Consider the following 27,590-nt stretch of genomic DNA (forward strand, 5'->3'; position numbering starts at 1 on the left):
AGCTGCATGTCATCTTAATCTCTCTTGAACTTCAAGGGTGATCCCCATTGATGAAGATGTTTCAGTGTTACTATTTACTGTAAAAGAAAAAAAAGCAACGGTTTTCTAATGTGCCACTTCTGCTTAATTCTCTGATCTGTCCTTATGTAGGTAATCTTTGACAATCTGATGTTGAACCCGGTGTCCCAGTTATCACATACTATCCGTGAAAATACAGAAAACCTAGCTGAAAAAATGAAGTAAGTAACTTTTTGTCCCTGGCCTGAAATAGCAACTCGCTGCTGAGTTTGTTGAACCGCTACTTATGCATTGTCACCTCGGGAATTCTTTATCAGGGTGCAGGGAATCTAGATGTAGGAAGCTGTGTAGTGAATGAGGGGTAATGGGATTATTTGCCATTTCTCTTGTTTGTCATATGTATGGCCTTTGGCATTTTAATGGTGATTTTGTAATACCTGTTGATGCTTTAACTTTGAAATGTTGCCTGTGCAAAGATGCAATGGGAAATTGATGGATTGCGTCTCCTCTTTCCTTCTCTGTCCCAAGGCTTTCCGAAAGCCTGCAGCTCGCCAAACTTGTGAAATTTCTTCAGTGCTTGTAGTAGAAGGCATCAGTTATAGGGGAGTACTTGAATTGTTCCTAAATCATCTGAAAGACGCTTTGTCCAGTCACTAATCCACTAATCTGCTTTGTTGTTGTATCTTGTGATAATTAAGTCTTTCAAGCAAGCAGCTTTTTTATGTCAATTTTAAGACCTGCTCCACTTCTCTTGCTGCAGGATTCTGTTTCAAAACTCAGAAGGGACCTGGGAAGAGATGGAGGCCAAAATTAATTCAGAAAACGAAGTGCCAATTCTGAAGACATCAAATAAGGTAAGACCACAAAAATAAGTGAAATACTGAAGGCTTTCGTCCATGAAAGCTTTGTAAGAAACCAAACCAGCAAGCTTTGGCCCTTCTCAGATGCATTTCTGAAATGTCTAGGCCACTTACATGCGTTGAACTGCTGTGTTTTGTTGCTGTGTCAAGTGGGACAAAGTGACTTCCAGCAGTTTTTAACCAAAGTCTTCCCCTCTCCCTTCGCAGTTCATCTTCAAAGACCCAATCTCCTTTCAGATGTTCAAGTTCAGGGTCACTAGGCCTCATTTAAACATCTACCGAAGCGTCTGCTACCACATGGTTGCTACAGCTTCAGTTGTAGACAGCTGTTTCCCATGAATGTTTTTCTTCACCTGTAACAGTTTGATAATAAGGCCACCCTTCAACCCTAGGGTGGTATTTGTGCTCTCATGATATCTTTTTGGTGTTGATGGGGACTGCCAGTAGCGATTTAAGGACAATAACGGCCCCAGGAAATAATGATTGGTACTAAACGTATGTATAAATCTGTGCAGGACCTGTGTAGCTTGGTGCTACAGCAGTAGATGTGTGGCCGGTTGCTTTGTGCTGGGGTTGAGTTTATAAGTATCTTCATGTATTTGATATTAAGGAGAATGTGGAGGCGCCTTTGTGCAGTAAATCTGAAAAACACTGTGGCTATGAACTTAGTGGTGTAGTAAAATGATGCAGAGCAAATGCACTGACAAAATGTGCCTAGAAACAGATAGTAGCTTTGTCTTTTTCGTTAGATAAGCAAGGTTGGAACTGACCCTGAATCTTTGTGATCCGATAAAGCAGAAGGAGTAAGACTAGATTCCTCTGTTGGTTGAGTACTTTGTTGCTTAATTTTCCATTCTGATGCTTCTGTTCCTAGGAAATCAGTTCTATCCTGAAGGAGCTCAGGAGAGTTCAAAAACAGCTTGAAGGTTGGTTGTTTTAAATGGTTTTTTTTCTGTCTCTCATGACAGTAAGTTGCACAAAATAAAATAATGTGGCTTGATTTGCCAGGGAAAGCTGGGAAAGGATGCAGGAGTTAAGTTTGTTAGCACAGTGCTCTCTGAGTGCATATGGAGTGAGCAGGAGATTTATCTTGTGCTGCCAATTTTTAAGAGAATTGTTGACTTTTGAAATGTGGAAGCTGTTACTGTGGTAACGCTTTGTTTGTGGTAATTAGCGTCTTACCATAAGATGAACCGACAAAGGTCTGTTCTGCTGAAATAATATTTAGCAACTCTTTCAGCCAATAAGCTGTGCAGTGCGTTTTGGACTTGAATTTTGCACATAGTGCTCTGTGCAGTAGAAAAGGCAAGACGAGCTCTTGCGTCATCTAGAAGCTTAATAAAGACATGTAAAAACACACAGGCATCATTTGGGGGTCCTGCGAAAAGCTCGCCACTTGGCTACTGTAGTTTGTCACGTCTGATTTAACCAGGAAGCTCGTTAAATTAACTTTAGTCTGGAAGAGGTTTTGCTTGTTAAAGCTGCTTAGGCCTGAAGGTACTAATGAAGAAAATATCATAACTAAAATGAATGAGAGTACTGCCTATGGTTCTACTGTATTCAGAATGAAGGTAACAACCTTCTGTTTAGAAGCTCCACCGAGTGCTGCTAATATGTCTCTGTAACTCTCTTTTCTATTTCATTTTTTTTTTCTCTCACAGTTATAAACGCCATCATCGACCCTACTGGAAACTTGGATGTAGTTACCAGTAACAAAGCATCTTCTGCTGCTAAACAATCTACAGCCACTAAGGTCAGGACTGCTAACACTTCTGGGCCCACACTGGAGACTTTGTCTCCAGCCCATATGAGAAACTACACACAGAAATCGAACTGCGGGTCTTCTAGCTTACAAGATGCGAATTTCATTCCAGATGGAGAGAAATATATGATCTGATACAATACTTTGTATTGCTATCATATTGTAATCTACTGTCGCATTAGTATTGTGTACGAGTGGTTTGTGGACAGTTTGTGTGGAGCAGTTGTTTAGATTGCTAACATGTTGCACAAAAAAAGAAATATCTATGCTGTGAGGGTGAATGGAAAATCTGTGTATGCCTTTTAAACAGGACAAGCACTGTGGAGCAGCACATGTTCAGCATATAGGCAAACTGATTTTTAGAAATAACTCACTCTTCCAGTGTGCCATAAAAAAAAAACACAGGCTTTGCATATGCTCCATTCAATACTGCCGAAGCTAAAGTGTTTTTGCATCGGCCTGTTTACAATTATTCAGTTGTAATGCGGCGCAATTTAAAAAACACTCTTTTTTTTTTTTTGTTACTATATTTTGGTTTTGTTTGGGTTTTTTTTATTTTTTAATTGTACAAGGGAAGCATTACGACTCTGTTGGAATCAGTGTGCAAATCCAACAGAGTGATTGTGCAATATCATGGGTTTCCAGGAGAAACTCGTAGTACAGTTGTGTAAGAAGTACTTTTTAGTGGTCATAAAGAAGTGGCCACACTGAAGTTGTGCATCCTTGTATTTTCAGTCCAAAACCCAAAATAAGACAGAACAAACCCTTTGTTTTTCTCTTGGAAAAAGTGTAAAAGTTGTTAATGGTGTGAATGTGAAGACTACTAATGCAATTACTATTTTTGATGATGTTTCGAACCCGAAGTTCAGGGTAGGTACAAAAAGCCAGATTCTACAGTTTATCTTGTTGAATTTTCATTATTTTGGTACAAATGCTGTCTTTAAGCTGCTTTTTTTTTTTTCCTTGAATATACAATCTTTTTACAATGAGCTACAAATACTCTGGGCTGGGCCAAAGACTAAGATGTTTGCAATTAGCTGATTGCTAAGGAAAATATCTGTTCCAGTGGCTTATGCAGTAAACATGATTGCACAGTTACTGGGAACCTATGTTCGCTTATCAGCACTGAAAAGATAACAGCTTAAATGTAGCTCCACTTCTATGGCAAGTTCTGTTTATGAGTTTTTCTTCAATGCAAAAGTGCTTGGAAAGCCACTGTTCTGTGGTATCCATCAGAAAGAGTGTCAAGCACTTGGTACATTTGGGATTTTTGGTCTGTTATAATCCTAGAAACATAAAGGATTATGTGCAGTTGGACTGAACAATTCCTTGTTTAAAAAAAAAGTTGGGTTTTGTATTTTGTGTTTCAGTTAAACTGAGAAACTAAGCAAATTTTGTCACTTTTAAGAACAAAAGTTTTGGTTTTGCGGGGACCCCTTTCAAACATGTTTGCTCCCATTTTTTTTCTGTCATTCTTCCTGGTCAATAACTAATTAATCAGGTAAAGAAATTCTTTTGTGGCTGTGGAGGATACGTTTGCTGGGAAAGGTGAGCAGATGAATTCCACTTTGCCCTCATACAGTGCGTAGTTTAACCAGTGAAAATGGTTTCCCAAGCCTGACTGCTTTTTGTGTGCTGACTTCATATTTTGGGGTGGGTAGTGGATTCCTTAGTTAGCTTCAGTAGTTACCTGAGCTTTTCTGCTAGAATGTTGTAACAGTGGGAAGCTGTTAACATAATTTAAATAAATAGGGATGCTCACAAAGTGTTTAATCTTACTAGCGAAGAGCATGATTGCTTTCCTGGTGATGCCAGTGGGAGCTTTCTATCGATTTCAGCAGAAACGGGATTAGTCCCAAAATGGGAGTATGCCAACAGGCCATTAGTTTCTTTTGAGCGTGCAAGGTGCTGTCTGGTAAACAATAGGTGCAAATATCCTTTCAAGATTTCCAGTAGGTTATAAGGCTCATCTACTTGTCTGGAGATGCTTTTCCATAAGAAATTTGCTGGATTTCACGTAGGTGAATGCAGAATAAAAAACGAATTTGCCCTTGTTGTTCTTCTGCCTGTAATATACGCACTATGTGAATGTCTTTATTCAGTTGTTTATTCTGATCTGTATTTTCTTGAAATACTTGACTGTGTCCTTGATGAATATCATAAGTGGCAGTCTTGTTCCTAACAGAGGAGACACTTTTTCAAGCCCTTCTTGGTTAGGGTTTGAACCACCCAGGTGCTACCCAAACTCGCTACGAGTTTAAGGACCTTCACAGATAAGGTGTCGCTGTTAGTTTCAGTTTTGCTATAAACATGTGTGAATTACTCAGACATCTGACTTTTTTATGATTATTTGTTAACCATATTTCCACATCTTTATGGCTATACCGTAGTTTTTGTTTCTCTACAACGTGTCCTTGATGGGACTTAAGTTTACCTTCATTTGAAAATTACTTGATTCTTCTGTCATTCATGGACATACCAGGGACGGAGCTTCTTCCTTGGTTGCTCTGTTCTGATCTTGAGAGAGAGCCCGCAGACACCTTAGATCTTAATCAACCTGCAAAACATGGTAACCTCTTCAAGTGAATAATACGGATGCGACAGTCGGTGTCTGTTTGTCATTTGGAAATGTGTGTGTGAATGGGGGGAGGATGCACAGCTCGATTTGTTTTATTTGTGACTCGGCCAAACTATGAAATGCTTCTGTGTCCTGACACAATGTTCATCCTTGGATCATTGCATTTAAAACAGTTTTGCTGGTCAGTGATGAAATGCAACATATTTTTTCTTGTATTCACTGCTTCTGAAGTATCCCCCGTTTGCACTGGTCTGCTCCAGATAAGCCAAAGAGCGTTAGCCACCTAACTCCTTCAGTCATTGTTCATTTCCACGAGCAGTACTGTATGCAACCATCAAAACATGCCACTGCGTGACTCCGGTGTGACCGTAACGGATGTGTAATGGTGTGTCTGGGTGGCCCAGGATCAGTGCGGTAGATACCTACTGGCTTCTGGGAGCTACAGACGGGTCTCGCGTTGAGCTTGGTAGGGGTGATGCTGACCTGTGGGTCACTCTCATACCACATTGCTTTCACGTGTTTTGTATCTGACTAAAGAAATGTAACGAAGGGTGGGATTTTCAAAGTCTTAGGGAAGGAGGCGCTCAATTCCTTTGGGTTTCCATATGCTTTGGGTGCCTGATGCCCTGAGCACCTTTCAAAATCCCAGCCCTCAGCTCTTCCACTATACTTGAAACCCATGTTCTCAGTTCGACGCTTTCAAATGTAAAAACCTCTAACTCTGTTCTGATGGCGTGAATGTAAATTCCTGTGAGAATGTGCACGAGCTTTGTCAGCGAGGACCTAAGTGTATCTACAGTGACGTCATGTCGTGGTCATGCTCTGGGAGAAAATAACGTCTGCAATCATCTGAGTATTTTAGTAAAGGTATAACTAGTGGAATGTTTACATACAGCCTACTGAAAAAAAAAGAAGAGGAGACATAAAAAAAAAAGATAGGTAGAAAATTGTAAAGTATTTAAGTGCAAGATTCTACTAGTTTTTTCTTGTTTTGCAGATCACAGTAGCTATTTTTGAAGTTCAGTAAATGTGTATAAGTTGAAAAAAAAAAACAGACAGAACTACCTGTTCACTTTCGATGTGCCCCGTGCTGAATTGTGCCTATTTCACTCTGCTGTTGTTATGCTGCTGATTCTGCTGTTCTGAACTGTTCACTGGATCATTCCATTTGCATGCAACACAAATGCAAGCTGAGCTGTCTGAGAGTAAAGCTGAAACACGTTTGTATAACTTGAATCAAATAATGACTTTCTCTTTTCCATACCCTCTTGAAATGCTGTGTATAATTTTGATTTGTTTCTCCTGCCCTGAGTTTTTTCCACTTTTGGTTTTTTTTTTGAACGGTAATTTATTTTTGTTTGGATTATAGGCAGTATCTGTACATTTTGTTTCGAGGTGATGTTGTGGATGTCTTTAAAAAAATGAATTGTTATTTTATATAATTTTATCATAAAGTTGCTCTAATAAATCATTCTTTTATCATGTGACGATGAGTCTGTATTTCATCTGTTAATTTGGGGCGAGTAAGTGTGTGGTGGACTAAATTTTTCTGTTGTTTGTTTGCATTGGTGTGAAGTGCAGCATAAATAAAGAATTGTCAGCAGCTGAAGACTGATGGTGCAGCTGGATCTGTCCTGGTGTCACCTACTGCTGGGACAGATCCCTCTCTAATAACACAGAAGTCCCCTTTCCCCTGCCCCCATACTTGCGGGATTGAAGTTTGCAAGTCCGCGTCACCTGAGGGCGCTCTGAGTGCGGTATGGTGATATTTGATTTAATTTTTAGTGTTGTATTTCATTGCCACAATTAACTATGGTAATTAAATCCAGCCTGGATATGAACATTCCCCAGTAGGTATATGATTATAGAAGAATTTTATTATACTTGCTCTTTTGCTCTCACCTTATAGGTGGTTTTTATATGTGTATGTATATTTTTTTTTATATATATATATATATTGGAGTTTGTGTTGGTGAAATTCTTTTGATTTTTCCCTTCATTCCATCACTGCCCTCCCTTCTACTGTCTGACCTTTGCATCCTTCCTGGCACTTTCAAAATGGCATTAATTCCTCCTTCACCTCTGCACAGGCTTCGTGCCTGCAGCCTCTCCCACCCTGTTCGGTGCCACGTAGGACTCTGCCTCCACGTCCTTTGCATTAGCACAGCTTCAACAGGAAACGGACACCACCTTGTTTGCCAGCAATAACTAACACACAGGCAAAGGGGGAAAAGAAGATTAGTACCTAACCAGGATCAAGTGGGAGACTTCCCTTCCCTTGGTGATCTTTGCATTGGGCACGTCAGTATGAGACCTTTTATGTAGTTCTGGAATCCTCAGCGTAAGAAGGTTATGGAACTGTTGGAATGGGTCTAGAAGAGGCTACAAAGATGATCGGAGGGCTGGATCACCTTCTTTTCAAGGACAGGCTGAGAGAGTTAGGGTTGTTCAGCCTGGAGAAGAGAAGGCTCTGGGGAGATCTCACAGTGACTTTCCAGGACCTGAAGGGGCTACAAGAAAGCTGGGGAGGGGCTGTTCATAAAGGCATCCCAGTGGGAATGGGTATGAACTGGAGAGGGATTTAGACTAGGCATAAGGAAGAATTTCTTCACCATGAGGGTGGTGAGGCACGGGCCCAGGTTGCCCAGGGAAGTTGTGGCTGCCCCATCCCTGGAGGTGTTCAAGGCCAGGTTGGATGGGGCCTTGGGCCCTGATCCAGTGGGAGGTGTCCCTGCCCATGGCAGGGGGGTTGGAACTGGATGGGCTTTAAGGTCCTTTCCTACCCAAACTATTGTAGGATTCTGTGCTCATAGTTTTAGGGAGGCTTTTTGTGTTTTAAAAAAAAAATTGAAGAAAGAATTCTTCTGCCTCTTTAAAAGCTTTCTTAAGCTGAGTTTGCGTATGCCACGTCTGCAGAGAAGGCTTTCTGTGTTCTCTGAAACGCAGAGCTGTTACGTGCTTAACTATATTGCCTCTCCACAGGCTTCTCCAGCAATACGGAGTGGTGTTTGAGTTGGGATGCTGTGCAAAGTGCCCTTCTGAAATGCATCCACTTCATTAATTTTTAACAGTCAGCCTGAGTAAACATAAGAGGTGGTGGAACTGTGGCCAAAACTATTTGTAACATAATGAAAGCTCCTTTCTGGCAGAATTGAAAAATGAAGGGTAGATGGCAAAAGTAATGATCTCCTTGGTGCCTCTTCCTGCTGAGTGTGTTCAGCTGCAATCCTGCCTGGTTCTTCAACATCCTCATCCACGCTGGGAAATACTTGATTTTCCGTGCGTGTGTAGAAGCGAACGGCAGAAAGTGTTGCCTTGAGTGGGGTTTGCAGGAACCTTCCTTAGAGCAAACTTCAAGTCATCAGAGAGGCAGGTTCTCATTTTTATGATGTTGTGTGAAGATCTGCCAGTAGATGCTCGTCTCTTGGGTCTTGCCCACATGATGGTGTGGGTGGGAAGACCATGCATGCTTCTTTTGTGGACTGTTCAAAAGCAAAGCCCTGCTGGTTTTAGCTTTTTCAGGTGGGATGGAGTTGACATGGAGCAACGGGGAGTGGTTTGGCTGGGAGGTGCGTTGCTTTTCTTGGAAAGGGGTATGACCATTTGGATGGAGCCTTGCAGAGGCTTGGGGTGGCTGCACACAGGAGCTCACTTGATTTAGTTATCTAGAAAAAAAGTGTTTTATTTTAATGCATTGACTGCTTAGGTCTCTGGATAACATGGATTGAGCAAAGGAAGCCAAGAAAAATGTACGTAAACAATACTCGCTAGGACTCTACACTAAAGCTTTCTTTTTCTTTCTTTTGCAAAGAGAAATTACTGATAATACTGTGCTTCCCAGATGATTTAGTGCCAGAAAGGGCTTGTTCAGCAGTAACGCTTCTACCTCTGTCAACACTCAATTCACAGGAGCCATGAAAATGAGAAAAAACACACAAATTCAAGTCATGGCATCCATCTGGGGACGCTTCAGAGACAAGGAAAGATCCACAGGCACAGGCAAAATTTGGTTTTGTCAAGAGGACCTGTGGCTTTAGCGTAGCAGGACCCGCCAATAACACAGCTCCCTCCCTTGTCTGCGCACCAATAGCCGGGCAGACTCAAAGAGGATGGGTTTTAACCAGGAGTTAACGTTAAGGAGTGTAATTTTTGTAATACAAATCCAGATCTATTCAAAGGAGATGGTGTGTACTGAAGCTTATCCTAATACTTGTAGGTCATCTTTCCTAAAGAGAGAAATCGGGTGCCACACAGGAGGCGTGTCGAGGCAGAAGGAGCAAAGAACACTGCAATCACGTGAGCTATGCAAATCACTAGAGGGGTTTTTTTTTAATTGGAATATTTTTCCAAACAAAATACAGCTGACAAGCATTTAATTTTAAGCTGAAAAAAAAATACATTCCAAGTGAATGTTAAACATTTATTTCAAGTTAAATGTTTCAAGTCCATTGTTAGACCCTTTAGTGAATTCATTGAATTTTTAAAAGCGGAAATCGGTTAAAACTTAAAAAGAAATTTCCAAACAAAAATCACAATTTTATTTAAACTAAACTATTTTTCTAGGCTCGTCAGCTGAATCACTTCCCCATTTCTGACCTGAAATGGCTTTTTTTTTTCCCCAGCTTATTTGAATAATGAGTCTTTTGGCACAAAATATAGAGTATTTTTCTTTTTGAAGTGTAAGGACCGTGGCTGTTCCTGCCCCCCATCCTTCTGCTGGTGTTTGGACCCCAACCCCCTACTCCTTGTGAAATGGAAAGTGTAGTTTTGTAGTAATCTTTGCAATGATAGCGACGTTCTCGTCTATTATTAGCTCTTGGAGATGAGGAAGTGTTAAACTGGCAGTTTCTTCTTAGCAAACCTCCCACGTAAGCATTAGAAGATCTTTCTAACACACCAGAGCCCAAGTGTGCTTTTGAGAGGGAATACATTAACCACGACGTGACATTCAACTGAGAGCTGGATTTACTCAACGTGTGGGAAGGTGGTAAACCAACCAGAGCAACTGGTAGAAGGAGCCTTGTCTGAGAGATGGGGAAGAGAAAGAATAAAAAAAGATCGCTTGTTTGCCCTTAAAGTCTTTTTCTTTCCTTCCTAACTCCTGCATGAGTCAGTCAAATAAACTGTATTACTTCTCCTCACAACCCCACTTTGGTCTTTAAACCATCAGAGCTCCATCATTGCTTGTGAGGTCAGAAACGCAGTTAATCTTAGGTTGGTATGTGAAATCAGACACACAGGAGTAAACTAGGCTTTTGCAAGCTGGAGAGGAGGAGGAGATAAATCAGAGCTGTAAGTGGTTAGAATGCTACTAAAGAGGAGGAGAAATATGGATCCATTTCCTGGAAGTTGCTCTTTCTCTTGATATATATCAGCTGCTTCTAGATTGAACTCAACTGGTGATGTTGAGGCAATAAATGATAAGTCCTGAATTTCATACAACTATGCTGCTGTTTGTGTGGTGTGATCCTGAACTCGGAGTAGTCAATGGGACCTTTGATGATCTCTTTTGGCATAGTTGGTGCCAGGATTTCAGTCCTGCCCATAAACGGAGCGAGGCAGCTCGTTGCTGAGCTTGCTGATGCGTACAGCACACCCACCGGTTCCAACTCACGAGGTGCTTAGCTGAAATACTTACTTTGGATGTTCAGTCTCTGAAGTTAGCAGAGGGACAGGGACACTTCCCGGATGTGGACTTTTAGCGTGGTGGCTCACCAGTGGCTTCCCTGACTGCAGATGAAACCTCGGCCAAGCACAGTCCTGCTTTTGTCTTCCCGGTAACCAGAGTCTAAAGGGTTGATGCCAGACTTCGTCTTGTTTTGGTTTTAAGTTTTTTAAGTTTTAATAAAGATTTGGGATGGCCCCAGTGACAGGTGACCTGCGTATAGCAGTATATTCAGGAAAGAGGTGGCTGGTCAGACAGATGTCCTATCTTCATGTGTTCTGGTGTCAGGGCAAGCAGACAATTCATGACACCTTCAGCTTCCCAGAGAAAGGCCTCTTTCTGCCGTTCCAGACCTATCTTCTGGCTCCCCTTAGCTTTTCAGTCTTCAGCAGCTTACTGTGAGGTGTGATAAAGCTGCTTGATCCTTGGTCTCTTGTTCCCTCGCTACAGCAGCCTTCCTCAGGTATTTAACTAGGGAACTGCATCCTTCAGTTCAATAGGATTGAGGGATTGCCTGGAGAGCGGCAGGAGCAACGTTACATTGAGTTGTGCCGGCTGAGGCACAGCCTCTGGATTTTTACAGAAAGCATTGTTTCTTGGAGATGTCTCAAACTCAAGATTATTAACCTCCTCCCTCAACAGTGTCACTGTAAATTCGTTTACATTTGTTTAATCATTTGCTTAAGATGAAAGCTGTATTATTTCAATGGAGCTGGTTTGCTCTCTTGTGTTTGTCCAAGGATAATTGAGCAAGGGGGTGCTTGCAAGAGAAACTGTGTCGAGAGGTGGTTTTGGAAGGTTTGTTGTTCTGTTTAAACTGAAACTACTGCTGGATTGAGAACGAAGTAGTGAGAATATTTCTAGTGCTTATCTAGGCTCTGATCTTGCACCGATGAGTGCAGTAGGAACTTAGCCATTCAACGGAGTTTGAGCCAGGTCAGGCACTGCAGAAAATTATGCCAAACAGATCGGGATAAAGACCTGGAGTCAAAGAACTGGGTACTCCATCCGGATGATAACCTAGGACTCTGTCAGTGTGTGTTTTGAAACTCGCTGTTTAAGAGGAAGTTATCTGCAGTAGGAAGAAGAAAACGGGAGAACCCAGAACAAATCTGCTGGCGAAAAGTGTCTGCACCGCCTCCTGTAAGTAGAATTGGGAGTAACATCAGACTACAGTAGGGCATCCACAGAGAAGGAGGTCTTCCAGGAGGGTAAGTACATTTGCCATCACCTTGAGAGCGCTGGGGAGTGGCCATGGGGAGATGAATGCACTTTGTTCATCAGTGGAACTTCAAACAGCTTCTGGGGAGGATTTTTGTAGAGTAGAAGTCTCATCCTTGTGTTTGAAATCCCAAATCTGAAACACTTTGATGGAGAAAAGAAGTACCAACAATTATTCGAGGGGAAGGAAGAAAGCAGCCTTAATATTATAAACAACAGTCTCCTGTGTGTGCTCAGCAGGTTGTGGTATTAATTTGTGTTCTGGTCTGTGGAGCAATATTAAATAGCACTTGTATTTATTGCTCTTGGACTTTAGTCATTGAAATTGGCAGCTGGTAAAGCCCTGAAAGCTTAGAGGGAGACAGTTAATTACTGACTAGCTGCAATACGAGTCTTAAGAATTCTGATGGAGTCTATGATGTTTTCTTGCTTGAAAATTAAACTGCATATTTTTATGCAGTTCTTGTGAGTTCTGTATAGCAGCTGGGAACTTGTCCTGTCACCGGTCGGAAATATCACAAAGAACCAAATGATAGATCATTCTATAATGGTACAGATGAGATCTCTTCACTTTCATATTTTAAGAGGAAATACTGGGTTTTGGAGCCATTTTGTAACTGTTAGTGAAAAAAAGAGAACTGAAACAACTTGTTTTTCTTAAGCTCCATCCTTCTGAAACCATCACAAGGCTGTAAGTGTGCTTACAGTTGCAGTTCCTTACCAAGACGCTGCTTGGGTCACCGAATGTATCATAGAATCATGGAATGGTTTGGGTTAGAAGCGACCATAAAGATCTTCCAGTTCCAACCCCTCTGTCACAGGCAGAGACACCTTCCGCTGGATCACTAGGTTGGAAGGGACCCACTGGGTCATCGAGTCCAACCATTCCTAACACTCCCTAAACCATGCCCCTCAGCACCTCGTCCACCCATCCCTTAAACGCCTCCAGGGATGGTGACTCAACCCCCTCCCTGGGCAGCCTCTGCCACTGCCCAGATATATGGGTGGGCCCTGAGGGAAGTGGTGCATGAAGTTGCTAAGCTACTATCCAACATATTTGAGAAGCCACGGTACTCTGGTGAAGTTCCCACTGACTGGAAAAGGGGAAACGTGACCCTATTTTTAAAAAAAGCAAAAAAAAAAATATGTGGGAAACTACAGGCCAGTCAGTCTCACCTCTGTGCATGGCAAGATCATGGAGCAGATCCTCCTGGAAGTTCTGCAGAGGCACACAGAAAATAAGGAGGCGACTGGTGAAAGTCAACATGGCTTCGCTAAGGGCAAATCATGCCTGAAAAATCTGATGGCCTTCTGCGACAGGGTTACAGCGTTGATGGATAAGGCAAGAGTAACCTATGTCATCTACTGAGAATTGTGCAAAGCATTCCACACTATACTGCCTGGCATTCCTGTCTCTAAATTGGAGAGACATGGATTTGACAGATGGTGCTCTCAGTGGACAAGGAATTGGCTGGATGGTTGCACTAAAAGAATTGTGGTCAATGACTCCGAATCCGAGTGGAGACTGATGACAAGTGGCATCCCTCAGGGGTCAATATCGGGAATGCTGGTGTTTAACACCTTTGTTGCAGACGTGAACAGTGGGATTGAGGGCACCCTCAGCAAGTTTGCTGACACCACCAAGCTGTGTGGCACAGACAACATTGCTGGAGGGAAGGAATGCCTCCTAGAGGGACTTGGACAGGCTTCAGAGGAGGGCCTGTGCGAACCTCATGAAGTTGAATAAGGCCAAATGAAAGATCCTGTGCCTGGATCAGGGCGATTCCAAACACAGTTACAGGCTGGGCTGGGTATTATGTTCATTTCTGGAGTCATCAGTACAGAGATGTCATGGATCTGTTACAGCAAATCTGGAGGTGGCCACAAAGATGATCAGAAGGCTGGAGCACCTCCCATGAGAGGACAGGCTGAGAGAGTTGGGGTTGTTTAGTGTAGAGAAGAGAAGGCTCTGGGGAGACACAATAGCAGCCTTCCAGGACTTGAAGGAGGCTACAAGAAACCTAGAGAGGGAGTGCAAGGAACGGATGAGGGGTGATGGTTTTAAGCTGAAAGAGGAGAGATTTAAATTAGATATTAGGAAGAAATTTTTTTATTGTGAGGATGGCGAGGCACTGGCACAGGTTGCCCAGAGAAGTCCTGGATGCCCCATCCCTGGAGATGTCCAAGACCAGATCATAGAATAGTTTGGGTTGGAAGGGACTTTAAAGATAATCCAGTTCCAACCCACTGCCATGGCAGGGGCACCTTCCACTGGATCAGGTTGCCCAAAGCCCCATCTAAGGATGATTTTGGTATTTCCTCTAGCGTCTGCCTCTGCTGGTGATAACACAAGATTAGAGTTGTGTCTGAAGAGAAAAAGAAGTTAATTTATTTCCCAGGGTCACGGTTGCTAAAGGGGAGAAGAGGAATTTCGATTTCAGCCTGTTCCATATCCCCTTAACAGAGTCCCTTTTGGAAGAGACCAGCATTGAAGGCAACTCGTATGCGTAGGAAGAGAACAGGAGCCTAACAGAGTCGCACAGAGGATGACACTGAGGCTGTATGCTGTCACCCGTGGCTTCTGCGCTTAATTAGTGCTTGTTGGCAAATGTGTTAGCCTGTAACAGGACAAACGTGAATGTTGGAGGATAACTTGAAGAGGCAGTCATGCAGTTGTTTACACATTAATTACTGCAGTGATTTTGCGTGTAGACAACACCAAGGAAAAACTGCAGGGACTCATCTCCCTCCCTTCAGCGTCTGTTAATGTCACTCAAGACCCATAACACAGTGAGGATGTTGCACAGATGCCGACTTAAATCTCAGAGCATTATATAAAGGAATGGCAGTAACCTGCATTTTTAGTGTGTAACTGGCTTTATACAAATGTTGCCATAAAGCTTTGTTTTACCCCTTCCATATATTTCTGTTTTTCAGATTGTGAAAAAACCATTAAAAACACCCCTGATGTTTAATGAGTCCTCCAACATGAAATTACGCATGAACAATCAAAAAGACATCAAAACGGTAATTACTGGGATACACTACATTTGCTTACGAGAGCTTGGATTACACTGACGTTTCTGAAAAGAAATAACAGATGAAGAAGCATGATTTTATTGCCTGGTTGGGAAATCCGTGGAGGTTTCAATCCTATTTGTAAATAAGTGAGTGATAAAACCCTCATTGATTTAGCCGGTAGGCTGATCAAATCTTGCCGAGAGGGAATAACGCGGAGCCTAATCTGAAGCCCCAGCTCAGGACGGTGAACCTTGCTCATACAAGAAGCCTCACTTCCACCATTTGTACCACATTTATTCCTTTATTCAGCAAGCCCAGAGCACCTCGACATCACAGAGTACAGCATGGTGACAGCCAAGTTGTGACTTAATAAAACTAAATCTCTCTTAGAAATGTCTTGTAAAGCCGGTGCGATGTTTAAATCTTGCCAAGATGTTCAGGGGGTGAAATACAGAACTGTTAAAAATTAATGGGATTTTTTTTTGCCATCATGAGATACAACAAGAGGGGCAAATTTTAAGTAGACAGTCAGTTTAAAAATGTTTTTCTCCTTCAGATCACTGCCTGAAATTGATGTGGCACTGTAGATCTTGAGAAAAACAGAGAAAATGAAAAGCCAAAAATATTATCCACATAGAAACTGAAAAAAAAAGATACTTCCAGAGGCAACTGCTTTCTGTGCGATTTTCACGTGTAGCTTTTTGGGAGCTCAATTTTATAGCTGCAGCTTTATGACTACTCCAAGACTCGATTGTCCTGCTCGAAGTTTCAAAAGCTCAACTTCGAAGCACGCGTTGCCTATGAGAGGGTGGTGCATAGTCCCAGCTCCTAGGAATTGCCGTTTGGAGCCAGGCATGATAATAGTTGTGGGAAACAGGTCTGGACTGGTGGCTATCCTATCCTATCCTATCCTATCCTATCCTATCCTATCCTATCCTATCCTATCCTATCCTATCCTATCCTATCCTATCCTATCCTATCCTTTCCCCCTTAGTATAGGGCAACATATAGAGCCTGGTGCTGTATGTTACAGCATTTGAATATCTGGACTCCAGATCTGGATATACCAAGTGCCAAGCAGCCTATTTTTTGTTTTAACCTATGTTCAGGGGGAAAAAAAGAATTATAGAAAGGGAAATGAAGCTAACTCGCTGCACTAGAATGATAAGAACATACTTTTCACTTGCCATAGGGATAATGAGATTTGTGTAGTTTCACTTAAGTGAGGCTTAAGTTAAATGGCAAACCCAGAACGTGTTCAGAAATCACAAAATGTCCTTCTGCTTCTGACATTTTCAGATCTGTTTTTATTCTTCCCTGACTTCACGGAATGGTAGGAGTTGGAAGGATCTAGGCCAACCCCTCTGCTAAAGCAGGTTCACCTAGTTCAGTTCTTCATGAACGTCCTCTTTATGTTAATGCTGGGCTTGATCCCACAGCAAGTTTTGTTGAACCCTCATTTCTCTTGTGCTAAAATAAAGCTAATCAATGCCAAACTAATGGTAAGGTTTGGGAAAAAAACAGATTTTTGTTATGTTGGCACAGGAAAAATTAAAACAAAATTAAAATCCTGGTACTCACACAAACCAACCCCTGTGTAGCTTGTGGTCCTCACCTTCAGTGACGTATCTAAGAATTCTGTATTCCAGTAGCTGAAAGCAGAAGCGCTATTCAATGATTGTCATTCACTCACTTGAAACAGATAGTAATTCATTAGTCAGTGTATCAGTGACCTGGCAATCACTTAAACTTCTTATCTGGATTCTGTTCTAGTTTCAAATCTTATGTGCAATTTTGATGCTTGGTCTTGTTGTCCTGATGGCCGTTTACTTCATAAGAGTGGACAGGATAACTGATCCTAAAGGAGAAGAAGCTGTTATCAGCCTCTATAAAGAGGTGGAGGAGGAAGAAAGACTCTATAAAGATGTCCTAGGAACGAGAATAATTGAGGAGGACACCAATAAGTCAAATGATTCCTGCAGGTAAGCCATGCCCAACGGCACATGGAGAAGTAACCACCAGGTGGAGAAACAGTTACAGTGCTGACAATATCAGCATGGAATTTGTTCTCCTTCTGTTGTATAACAAGTGATAAACTACCACTAATATGGAAAAGCGGAGTTGTTTAAGCACTGGGTCTTTCGTAGTTGCCTGTTTTGAGGGACAGTAGGGGCAGTATCACAGCTCCACAGTTGGGCCTCTGCTTGTATGCTCAGCAGAGCTCTGTAGCTGCTCTACTACCTCCAGCCATCCTCCTTTTGTGGCAGTGGTGGGAGGCAGCAAAGCAGCCTCTGCTGAGCAAACCCTCTTTCAGAGGCTGGAGGGGGCAGTGGGTGTTTGTGCTGGCAAAGCGTGGAGAAGGTACCAAAGCAACACTCAGCCCCAGGAGAGTATTTTTATCCTCATCTTTAGGATGGTAAAATTCAAAACTCAGAAATGCTACTGAGAAGCCATTCTGCTGGCTTTGGGAGGACAATGTACATATACAATTGGGTCTAAAAACTGGGGATACAGAGTTACTCCATCTTCTTTGTCCAGCTCTGTTTGTTTGCTTTTGAGGTTGATGTTCAAACTCGCCAACTGTACTGCGTGACAGCGCTTGTATTCCTGTTTGGGTCATAGTTGTTATTACCATTGCAGCTTTGAACTTGTGGAAAACATTCCATATGACTTAGCTTTTGAAATAAATAGTACCGCGGCCAAACCCTTGTACCAAGCCTGGATGAGACTCCTTGATATGGCCCAGGAAAAAATTCATGTGGCTTCTTACTATTGGTCTCTTACTGGGAAGGATATCAGTGTCAATGATTCATCTTCCAAGCAGGTAGGAGAAAATCAATGGTCAGCACATCTATGGTTGTATGTTTAGCGTACACGCAGCAGACAGCCAGTGGCATGGCTGAAGAGCCTCGAGGATCCCAGACACACACTAGCTCAAAGGGTCAGGAAGCAAAGTCTGCTGGACTTCTGTGTCAGAGGCTGCTTCTCCCCTGTGTAAAAACATAGCATCTACATTCACCCATTTTTTGGAGGGTGAAAACTGAACCATGTCATTGGACAGCAGCTTGAGACATTCATTCTCCTTTGCAGGGCTGTCCTCATGGGCATCCTGTGTGGTCAGGCTCCCTGTGGGGCCTCTCTGGCTTCACGGAAGGAGTCATTGGGCACTGGCAGAGGCTGCCCAGGGAGGGGGTCGAGTCGCCTTCCCTGGAGGTGTTCAAGGAACAGGTGGATGAAGTGCTGAGGGACATGGTTTAAGGGAGTGTTAGGAATGGTTGGACTCGATGATCCAGTGGGTCCTTTCCAACCTGGTGATTCTATGATTCTATGGTTGTTGTACTTTCAAACCGTATATCTAATAGCATTAAATGATAGAAAATGAACTCTTATTCTTAAGTTGGATCAGAAGCTTTATTTCCTTTCTTTCCTCTACTCCTGAAACAGATGAAATTTCTGACCGTCCTTGTGTTGGGGTTCTTCAGAGGAAATATCTGCTAGGAACACTGTACTTACATATATCTTACTAAATATTCTGTAACAAAACATAAAAAATAACAAACAACATACTATACAGGGTGAAGATATTCTGAAGAGGTTTGAGAGATTACTCGCAGAGAATGTCTCTGTGTATGTTGCAGCAAGTGTACCAACTTTGGCTACAAATTCAACTGACCTTGAGTTTCTAGAAGAAAAAGGTAATTATTTCAGTTGTACACTCAGAACTTAGTATTGTGAAGAGGCATCTGAGAGATACTGGTCACCAAGGCTTATTCTGGCACGGTGCTCACATGGGCTCACAGGACAAACATGATGAGTTCACTAGTTCGTGATGTCTGTGTGTGTTGTTATGCCCTCAGGGATTTTTCTGAAAGTTCACATTTCATATATTTTTGCATATGTTACTGTATCCCCAGGAATGAGTGATGTGAATTTTGATATTTGCTATTGGCTGTGAGCATTAGACATCCAGACATGTTCTTGCAGGCAGGGGAGCAGTACACGTTACCATCTTCACGCTGTATTTAACCTCTTCTTTTCCTCTCCTCACCTTTCTTCAGGGGCTCATGTAAAGAAGATCAATTTTGGACATTTGGCAGGAGGAGTGTTGCATAGCAAATTCTGGATTGTAGACATGAAACACATATATATCGGTAGTGCGAATATGGACTGGAGATCTTTATCTCAGGTAAGTTGTGCTGCTGAATATTCAAAAATCCGCGGGAAAATTCATGCACATAACAGAGAAAAATCATAATGATGAAAAATATCAGCTGAATGGGATTAAGGGCAAAGGTGGAGATGGAGGTGACTCTTTCTGTGACATAGCTTGCTCTCTTTGCAGGTGAAAGAGTTTGGTGTTGTGATATACAACTGCAGCTGCTTGGCCAAAGACCTCTGGAAAACATTTAGCACTTACTGGGATCTTGGATATGCTAATGCCACTGTCCCATTTCCTTGGTCTTTTAATTATTCTACTCACATTAACAAGCATCGGCCTCTGGAAGTAGAATTTAATGGAACCTTGACAAAAGCCTACTTTTCTGTAAGTATGTTTTAAAATAACAAGATAGACTGTAAGATATGTTTAAGCATTGCCCAGAAAAGTCTCTTCAGTGGTTCTCAGCTGCTTGTGCTCCAGTTGGATAGTAATTAATTCAATAAGTTTCTCTGGAACTAATCAAGGAAAAAGGGTTGACCCAGTTCCGGCTGTTAGGTAGCGTTGCAAGAAAGGGGTGCAGGTCTACTTTAATCACCTGTGGGCTCAATATATCAATAAGAATCTGACTAATCAGGACATGGAAAGCATGAGCAACAGTAGCGGTCTACCTTGAATGTTCTGGTGCTACTGTAACGAAGACTGAACAGATCTGAATATAAACAAATCACAGTGACAGAAAAACAATGAAATCACTGAGCTGTTTGTTTTCTTCTTTACAGGCTTCTCCTCCAGCATTTTGTCCAGAAGGTCGAACCTATGACCTCTTTGCTATAATCAGTATTATCAGTGAGGCACAGGAATTTGTCTATGTTTCTGTTATGGAATATTTCCCTACCAGCCGTTTCGTTCATCCACAAAGGTATAGAATCATAGAATGGTTTGGGTTAGAAGGGACCTTAAAGATCATCCAGTTCCAACTCGCCCTGACATGGGCGGGGACAGTTTCCACTGGACCAGGCTGCTCAAAGCCTCGTCCAGCCTGGCCTTGAACACCTCCAGAGAAGGGGCATTCATGACTTCCCTGGGCAACATGTGCCAGTGCCTCACCACACTCACAGTAAAAAATATCTCCTAATATTTAATCTAATTCTTCTCTCAGCTTAAAAACGTTCCCCCTCATCCTGTCCCTGCACTCCCTGATAAAGAGTCCCTCCCAATCTTTCCTGTTGCCCCTTCAGGTACTGTAAAGCTGCTACAAGTCCTCCTTGGAGCCTTTTCTATTCTAAGCTGAACAACTCCAACTACCTCAGCCTGTCCTCAAAGTGTATGATTTTAATCCTGAGCACAGGATTTGACTGAAACAGTTGCCTGCACTATTTAAAATTATAATGTACTATTCCTCCCCTTTGGCAATGAGAATATTCAGACTGGGGAGGTGAGGCATTGCTCTGCATTCACAGCTGCCTTGTGGACTACGTAAATACTGATGCTACAGGAAGGATGGTGTCCAGTACTGCCCATGTGCTTCACTAGAATTTTAGAGCAGCCTGCTGTGCCCTTCACACTGAAATAAAACTGTGAAGTGACTATGGGCAGTTAGGTACAGCTCCCTTCAAAATAAAACAGAGCAGCCTTATTAATTGAGAATGGAATGGGGACAGCAGAAATATATTTGACATCTGTCTTTTCAGAGAATATATTGCTTTGCTCCTCTCCTCTGCCCCTGTTTCTCTCTTTTCTGTTCTTTACTTTTGAAGACTGTTGACTTCTGGCTCTGCTGCCTGTTTAACGCACTTGACCCATCATTTAGAGGGTGATTCTTAACTGTCCTTACTGACCTCTGCGATGGTAGCTGAAACAGTGCCTAAAAGAAATTTCTGAGCTTTCATTTTCCTTTTTTTTTTGTAATTCCGTCTAAAGGCATCCAAGTTGTTGAAGTGCACTGGGTGTGCATGACAGCAGATCTCAAAGAGAAAGGTGGTAGTGGTGTTCTGGAGTGATCAAACTGTGCATGGTGGACCGCTGTCACGGTCCCAATGGGCTGTCCAAGGTTACAGCAAAATTATATAGACCTTGCACATCACCTCTGTGTAATACAGAAAGCTGATCTGTATTATGAAATTATGAATCTGTATTATGAAAGTCATGGGGCAATCACTAAGACTCTAAATTCTCTTAGATATGCTTGAATTCGTACATTTACATTCAACCAAGTGTTCTGAATATTATCTGCTTATAACATTTCTGAGTTTTCCAGTCATCTAAATGCGACTGAGAAAGAAGTTCAAGTAAAGTAATTACATACAGTGTGACTTGTAAAGAAGAGGTGAGCTCTAGGTTGCCATGTAGCCAGAATTATATCACACGTCATGTCCTGTGACATGACTGTGTAAAGCCTCTGTTGTTCAGCTGGAGGGAGTGTTAGCAGAAAGGGTGTAAGATAATAGGTAGTCACAGAAAATTCCACCGTTCTCAAAACAAAATCTCAAAGACTAGCTCCTTCTTAGAGGATATTTTTTATAAATCAAGCAGCTTGGAGGATTTTTGGTTTCTGTGCTGTATGGTTGCATCTCTGGGTTTCTCATCTCCTGCTTTAGCTAAGAATACGTTCACAGAAAGTCTCCTTTCCCCCATAGGAATGAATGCGTTAATACTCTTTATTCTTCATCTGAAGCCTTAATCCAGCATTTGTGACATATTTGGCCTGATCTTATTCAAACAAGAGTTTGAAAGGCCTGGGGAAAGCAGCACAGGGCCTCGGGCTATCTCCACAGCAACCCACAGTGGTACAATGAATTGAGACTGATTAGTTCAGGTTAGGTTCCTCCAGCAGCCGAGGCAGAGGGAACAAAGCTGCTGTATTAATGTCTGGGTGTGAATTAACTGGAAACTGATACATTTACAAAATGGAAACTGCTCAAAAATAACACTTCTAGATAGTATGTTTTTCTGAGTTTTCAGGATCTACAAGTCAGCCTGAACCTGGGAGCACATCTGGTTCGTTGATTGCGATAGGACAATGTACAAGAGTGGATTAGAGAATTCAGACCTTTGTACATAAGACCAAAAGGAATAAGTTAGGCAAACTAATTCATCATTGCTCATGGGACTGTGAGCGAGTGCTGGACCTCTCTATATCGGTCCTGTACTAAAGATGCTCGTGTTCCTCTGTGCAGCAATTGTGAGGATCTACAGAAGGAAAATGCTACGTAAGCTTTTGGAGTCGCTACTCCTGGGATGTACATTGTCCAGCTCTTAGCATTGTGTAATTAGGTGAAGGATGTTAATGTTTTCCCCTAAGTTACTGCCAGCACAAGTGTCAGGAAAACAGACAGTCCAGTGTTCCTGAAAGCACAACTGTGTTAGTTACCTCAGGGGCACACGGCCTATTAAAGAGGGCAAGGAAGGACGGGAGGGATGGAGCCAGTCCACCCTGACTGATGGCACAAGACCACTGCAGGCACTAGAAACAACCTCCGGGATCCTGAAAAGGGCATATTCTGCAAAATGGCTCTTAGGCTTTCCTCTGGACTCTGCACTGCCCTTTTTACTTCATGGTGAATTATCTGGATTTATGTTGGAGTTGTTGTTGTTTATTTCCGGCTTCTAAGGAAATGTGCACAATGGCACCATGCTGTTTGTGTATCTCTGTACATGCACTTTACTAAGTTTTAAATTCTTTATCAATTTCAAACCAATTTGGCAGGGACCAGAGGTCTCAAAACACACTGGGAAGAGAACTGGCTAGATAGAAGGGAGAAATTTTATTTGTACCTCCAGTGAAGGCACAACTGCTCTTATTACCAGGCATCAGGGATCTCATCTGCACGATATCACCTGTATTCTCAGTTTATTGTCACAGCTTTCTACTGAACTGTTCCAAAAATACTCCTCTTTCCACCCACATAATTGTCTCTAGGTACTGGCCAGCCATCGACAATGCTTTGAGACGTGCGGCTTTCAACCACAGAGTACAAATCCGGCTTCTGGTCAGCTGCTGGACCTACACTGACCCAGCCATGCTCTACTACCTTAGGTCCCTGCGTGCTCTCAACAACCCACAAGCCCACATCAGTGTTGACGTGGTACGACAAGAAATCTGATTTTGGAAAGACAGCTTGAGCATATGGATCCCACACTGATTTCTGACTCTCAGCTGCCAGTTTTGTGTGCAAGTATCGGGTTTTAGAGAAGTAGATTGTTTCCATTGTTGTGGTAAATGTTTTGAGTCCTCGAGAAGACAAGGTCCAAGAGATATCCTTGAGGGAGCTGCTGTTATAAGCTACTGGTGATAGCAGGGGATGTGCCTAGCTGCAACTCTTACGACATTGTTCAGGCAGTTGCTTTTGCTGAGCACCATGACCGTAACAGTTTATATGACAATTTAGTGGTCCTCTCATAGACCTTCTCCTAGGTGGAGCATCTTAAATGGATCTAATTACCACCACTTCTTTATAACTGAGAGCTCTGCTGACTGCCTATACAAATGGACCCATTCCTGAACACTAAATATTACACATGGGCCATAAGTGCTAGGTTGGAATGTATCCAGTGGAGTGGAGATTGTCTGGAAGCTCCCAGCATGATGCAGTTATCATGACAGGCAGAAGTCATAGAATTAAGGAGGAATGTCTTGTTTGTTTGTTTGTTTAAAATAAGGAACAGAAATGCAGATTTTAGCAAGAGTTAACACAAAAAGTTAGCCATTATTGTTGTGTACAGTACCCCTCGTGTCTGTGATCAGCCTATTCTAGCACAAAATAAGAGCAGCAATCAGTGGTAAATGCAGATCTATTAAACAGCTGCCTAAACCAGCATTTAATTGTCTGCCCTATAATGATAATAGCTGTGCTACTAATGGAATATTGTGAAGCAAACACTATCCTTGTCTGATCTCAATTGCTTATGCAATTTTACGTATATTGGAAGTACTATTTGTTAGTTTTTTTGGATAAGAGAAAAATCTCTTTTATGGTAGATTTGATAAAAGTGAGTGGCATATTCTTTTCTGTTCTTTCTGGACTATTCTGTTCTTAGAGAATATAGAAAATCTGTGTTTTCCAATTATTCAGTCAATTTCTTACTCCAGTATATCTATTAATGTTTTAAATATCTCTCCATCCAGAAACTCTTCATTGTTCCAGTTCTGAATCACACAAATATTCCTCATGGGAGGGTGAATCACAACAAATATATGGTCACTGATAAAGTAGCCTATATTGGTAGGTATTCCATTATTTCAAACACTTACAGTATCTTCAGATCTATAGGACTGAGACAGGATGGGCTGCAATATCAAAAAAGACCTTGTTTTGCCATGTAAAAACGTATGGAAGCATATGGGTTTATCAGAATGTCTGTCCTGAGTAAATAAGTAGAGATATGAAAGGGAGAAAATAATGTAGGTCAAGTCCAGTAAGAGATTATTTCACAGGATTGTGAACCATTAGAACGGAGCATGACAAGTCCGAGTGCTCAGCCTGTGACAAGCACAGTGGGGAATTCCCAGACAGGGTGCTCAGAATGGTGTAGGGAGAGCTGATGCTCTGCTATATAACCTTACTGTGCTTTAATCAACAGAAATTGCTGGGAGCAATTAATTCCATGCACTGTTTGTCGAACAGAACTCTAGGAATGGAAATGAGAAAACAGCAATGTCTATTGCTGCTTAATTTCTGAAAGGCAGGATGGTGTTTATTTTTTACTCTATTAGGATCCCTCATAAAAGGGAATGTGAAAGAGCTCTGTCGTTTCAGTCAGCTCATCCTCCAGCAAATAGACCGATCTTCCAATAAGCTCCAATTGCATTTAATAGCGCTTATTTCTTACTGAGTTGTCTTTTGAAGACAGATATGCAGATAATTTGATTTCATGCCTAAGCACCTCTGGAATTGATAGCAGATTTTTCTGGCTAAGTTGAACACCAGGAGAAGTGCCAAGTGATAAAATATGGGGCTTTTCCATAGTGTTTGACTTTCTGAATGCTTTGCAGAGAGCCCTAGACAATGCCTACAGCTGGATTTCCAGCTTTCCCTAGTTTCAAAGTGGGCACGGCTTGCTGAGCTCAGAACAGCTCCTGAGGATTTACTGACCAAGGCTCTACTTTCTCCTCTTGTTTTCCTTAAGCAAGTAAAGAGAATTAAATCTGTTAAGGATTTTTTTCTTTAAACATTGAAACCCATATAAAACACTGTCTTTACATCTCTTAATATCTAAATGTTGTACTTGATCCCCATATTTATAATTAGTAGATTAGTGCATCTCTGTCACAGGCTATGAGGAATCAGAGTGTCACGAAGCTTCAGGCAGCTAATATTGACATTCTGAAACCTGAGGTCTGGAATAAGAAGGAGGTGACCTGATTTTTGCTGGTCCTAATGAGATTTGCAGTTGTACAGTAAATCAGCAAAGCCAGGCAATGTGGACTTAACGAGGATGGAGATCAAACCGAACACTGGGAAATGAATGTTTTCTAATTAGCTATGTTTCTGTTGCATAGGGACTTCCAATTGGTCAGAAGATTACTTCGTTAGTACAGCTGGCGTGGGACTAATTATCAAACAGAATTTGACCAACCTGCAAAGAAGGCAACTGCCTATCCAGGAACAATTAAAAAACCTTTTTGAACGAGATTGGAATTCCAAATATGCAGTGAACTTGGAAGATGTACAGGGATATAAAGACTGTAACTGGATGTGCAGAATCTGAAATGAATTGAAAAACACAATTTAAATAGTAACAAAAATATATTTGAATTTTGTTTCCTGTGTAAAACAAAGAGGGTTCTTCTTTGTCTTTATCAGAAAAGTTGTTTCTCATGGTGTGCACACTATGTGATGGTGCAAGAACTTCTCAAAATTGAGTCTATCTGCAATGTCTTTAGTCAGTGTGTGACATTTCCTTTTTTGTGCGATTACCTCATCCCATAGTCAATGAAACGCATGCGGTGTTATGTGACAAGCTGATTGATATTAAAGCAAACATGAAAGATACAACTGGATTTTAATACATCAGAGATACAGATCATTATTGCTGTGCTATTTTCTCTTAGGAAGCTAATATTTCAACTTTAATGTTCCATTAATAGTGTTTGCTTACATGCGTTTAAGTTTTTTCTTAATAACCCCCTGGCCACTTTAAGATTTGAGACGTGTAAGTGAGGGCACGGTTTTAAAATCATTTAGGTATTAGAGGTAGAGGGAAACACTTGTGTTTAAATGTTGAGTCTAGTCAAGCTAAATTTCTTGAATGCCAGCACCAGGCTTGCTGGTAGCAGATGGCATTCATCTTTCTTAAAGAGGGAAGAGGGTCTTTGCTCGTGAGCCTGTGGAGCACTGACAGAGCTTTTAACCAGACTTGAGGCAGGAGAGGGATAATATCAGGCTTGCCCACACAAGCTGAGGCATGACACACCAAGGTTAGAGGGACAGGGTGCTAGCAAGGGCCCTCCGCCTGTTGCTCTGAGATGTGCCGGCTACACTGCAACATGCCTGAATTCTTACGGAGATAAGCCAAGAGCTACTGAGGTAATAGGAGCCAACAGTGAAACACTAGTGAAATATCTCTAAGGAACAAAAGCGTGTTCCTCTAGGAGGTGACACAGCCAGCAGCCCAGCTGAAGTGTCTCTACAGCAAAGCACACAGCATGAGAAGCAAACAGGAGGAGGTGAAAGCCACTGTGCAGCCAGAAAACCATAACGCAGTTGCCGTCATGGAAAGAGGGTGGGATGACTCATAAAACTGGAGCGCTGCGGTGAAGGACTGTAAATGCTTCAGAGAGAACAGGCAAGGAAAGGGTCACAGCGGGGTAGCCCTTTTTGTGCTGGTGAGTGAACCAACTAAGGAAGGCACCCTGCTGCACCTGTTGTTTGGAAGTAGGGAAGGACTTCTCGGTGATGCGATGGTTAGACGCCACCTTGGGCACGAAGATCATGAAACAATAGAGTTTTTGTTTCTTGGAGAAGTGAGGAGCAGGGTAAGCAGAACTGCTGCCTTGTACCTCCCAAGGGCAGACTTGGGCCTCTTGAGGAGCCTGGTTGACAGAGTCCCTTGGGAGGCAGTCCTGAAGAGCAAAGGTCTCCAGGAAGTAATGGTGAAGGTCCTGGAAGGCACAGTCTTATGAGAAGTGGTTGAGGGAACTGGGATTGTTCAGTTTGGAGGAAAGGAGGCTGAGGAGAGACCTCATCACTCTCTACAACTACCTGAAAGGAGGTTGTAGTGAGACGGATGTTGGTCTCTCCTACCAAGTTACAAGTGATAAGACAAGAGGAAACGGCCTCAAGATGCTCCAGGGGAGGTTTAGATTG

General features: G+C 42.2%; 2 protein-coding genes across 15 annotated transcripts in view; both read left to right on the forward strand.

Moving 5' to 3' along the window:
• The window catches only part of CEP170B (centrosomal protein 170B), a 258,688-nt gene extending 251,987 nt beyond the window's left edge, over window positions 1-6,701 (forward strand). For all 13 annotated transcript variants that reach the window (XM_054066754.1, XM_054066746.1, XM_054066744.1 and 10 more), the window contains 4 exons: window positions 151-239; window positions 779-872; window positions 1,753-1,804; window positions 2,540-6,701. In XM_054066754.1, the coding sequence (XP_053922729.1) occupies window positions 151-239; window positions 779-872; window positions 1,753-1,804; window positions 2,540-2,775 (471 nt within the window). In that variant the 3' untranslated portion in view covers window positions 2,776-6,701. The remainder of the gene's footprint in view (window positions 1-150; window positions 240-778; window positions 873-1,752; window positions 1,805-2,539) is intronic.
• A 5,125-nt stretch (window positions 6,702-11,826) lies between these two features.
• PLD4 (phospholipase D family member 4) lies at window positions 11,827-26,458 on the forward strand. Of its 2 annotated transcripts, none has more exons than XM_054068951.1 (11): window positions 11,827-12,026; window positions 15,042-15,131; window positions 16,899-17,107; window positions 17,766-17,949; window positions 18,700-18,820; window positions 19,184-19,311; window positions 19,468-19,668; window positions 20,064-20,203; window positions 23,204-23,369; window positions 24,410-24,506; window positions 25,784-26,458. In XM_054068951.1, the coding sequence occupies exons 2-11, from the start codon at window positions 15,072-15,074 to the stop codon at window positions 25,990-25,992; spliced, it is 1,515 nt and encodes a 504-aa protein (XP_053924926.1). In that variant the 5' UTR covers window positions 11,827-12,026; window positions 15,042-15,071; the 3' UTR covers window positions 25,993-26,458. The 2 variants fall into 2 exon arrangements, with proteins under 2 accessions (XP_053924926.1, XP_009555379.2); XM_009557084.2 differs by having other exon boundaries at window positions 11,828-12,094; window positions 25,784-26,456.
• Window positions 26,459-27,590: the final 1,132 nt, after the last annotated feature.

This window comes from Cuculus canorus, chromosome 5 (assembly GCF_017976375.1).
Source record: "Cuculus canorus isolate bCucCan1 chromosome 5, bCucCan1.pri, whole genome shotgun sequence".
In the NCBI taxonomy this organism is placed as follows: Eukaryota; Metazoa; Chordata; class Aves; order Cuculiformes; family Cuculidae; genus Cuculus; species Cuculus canorus.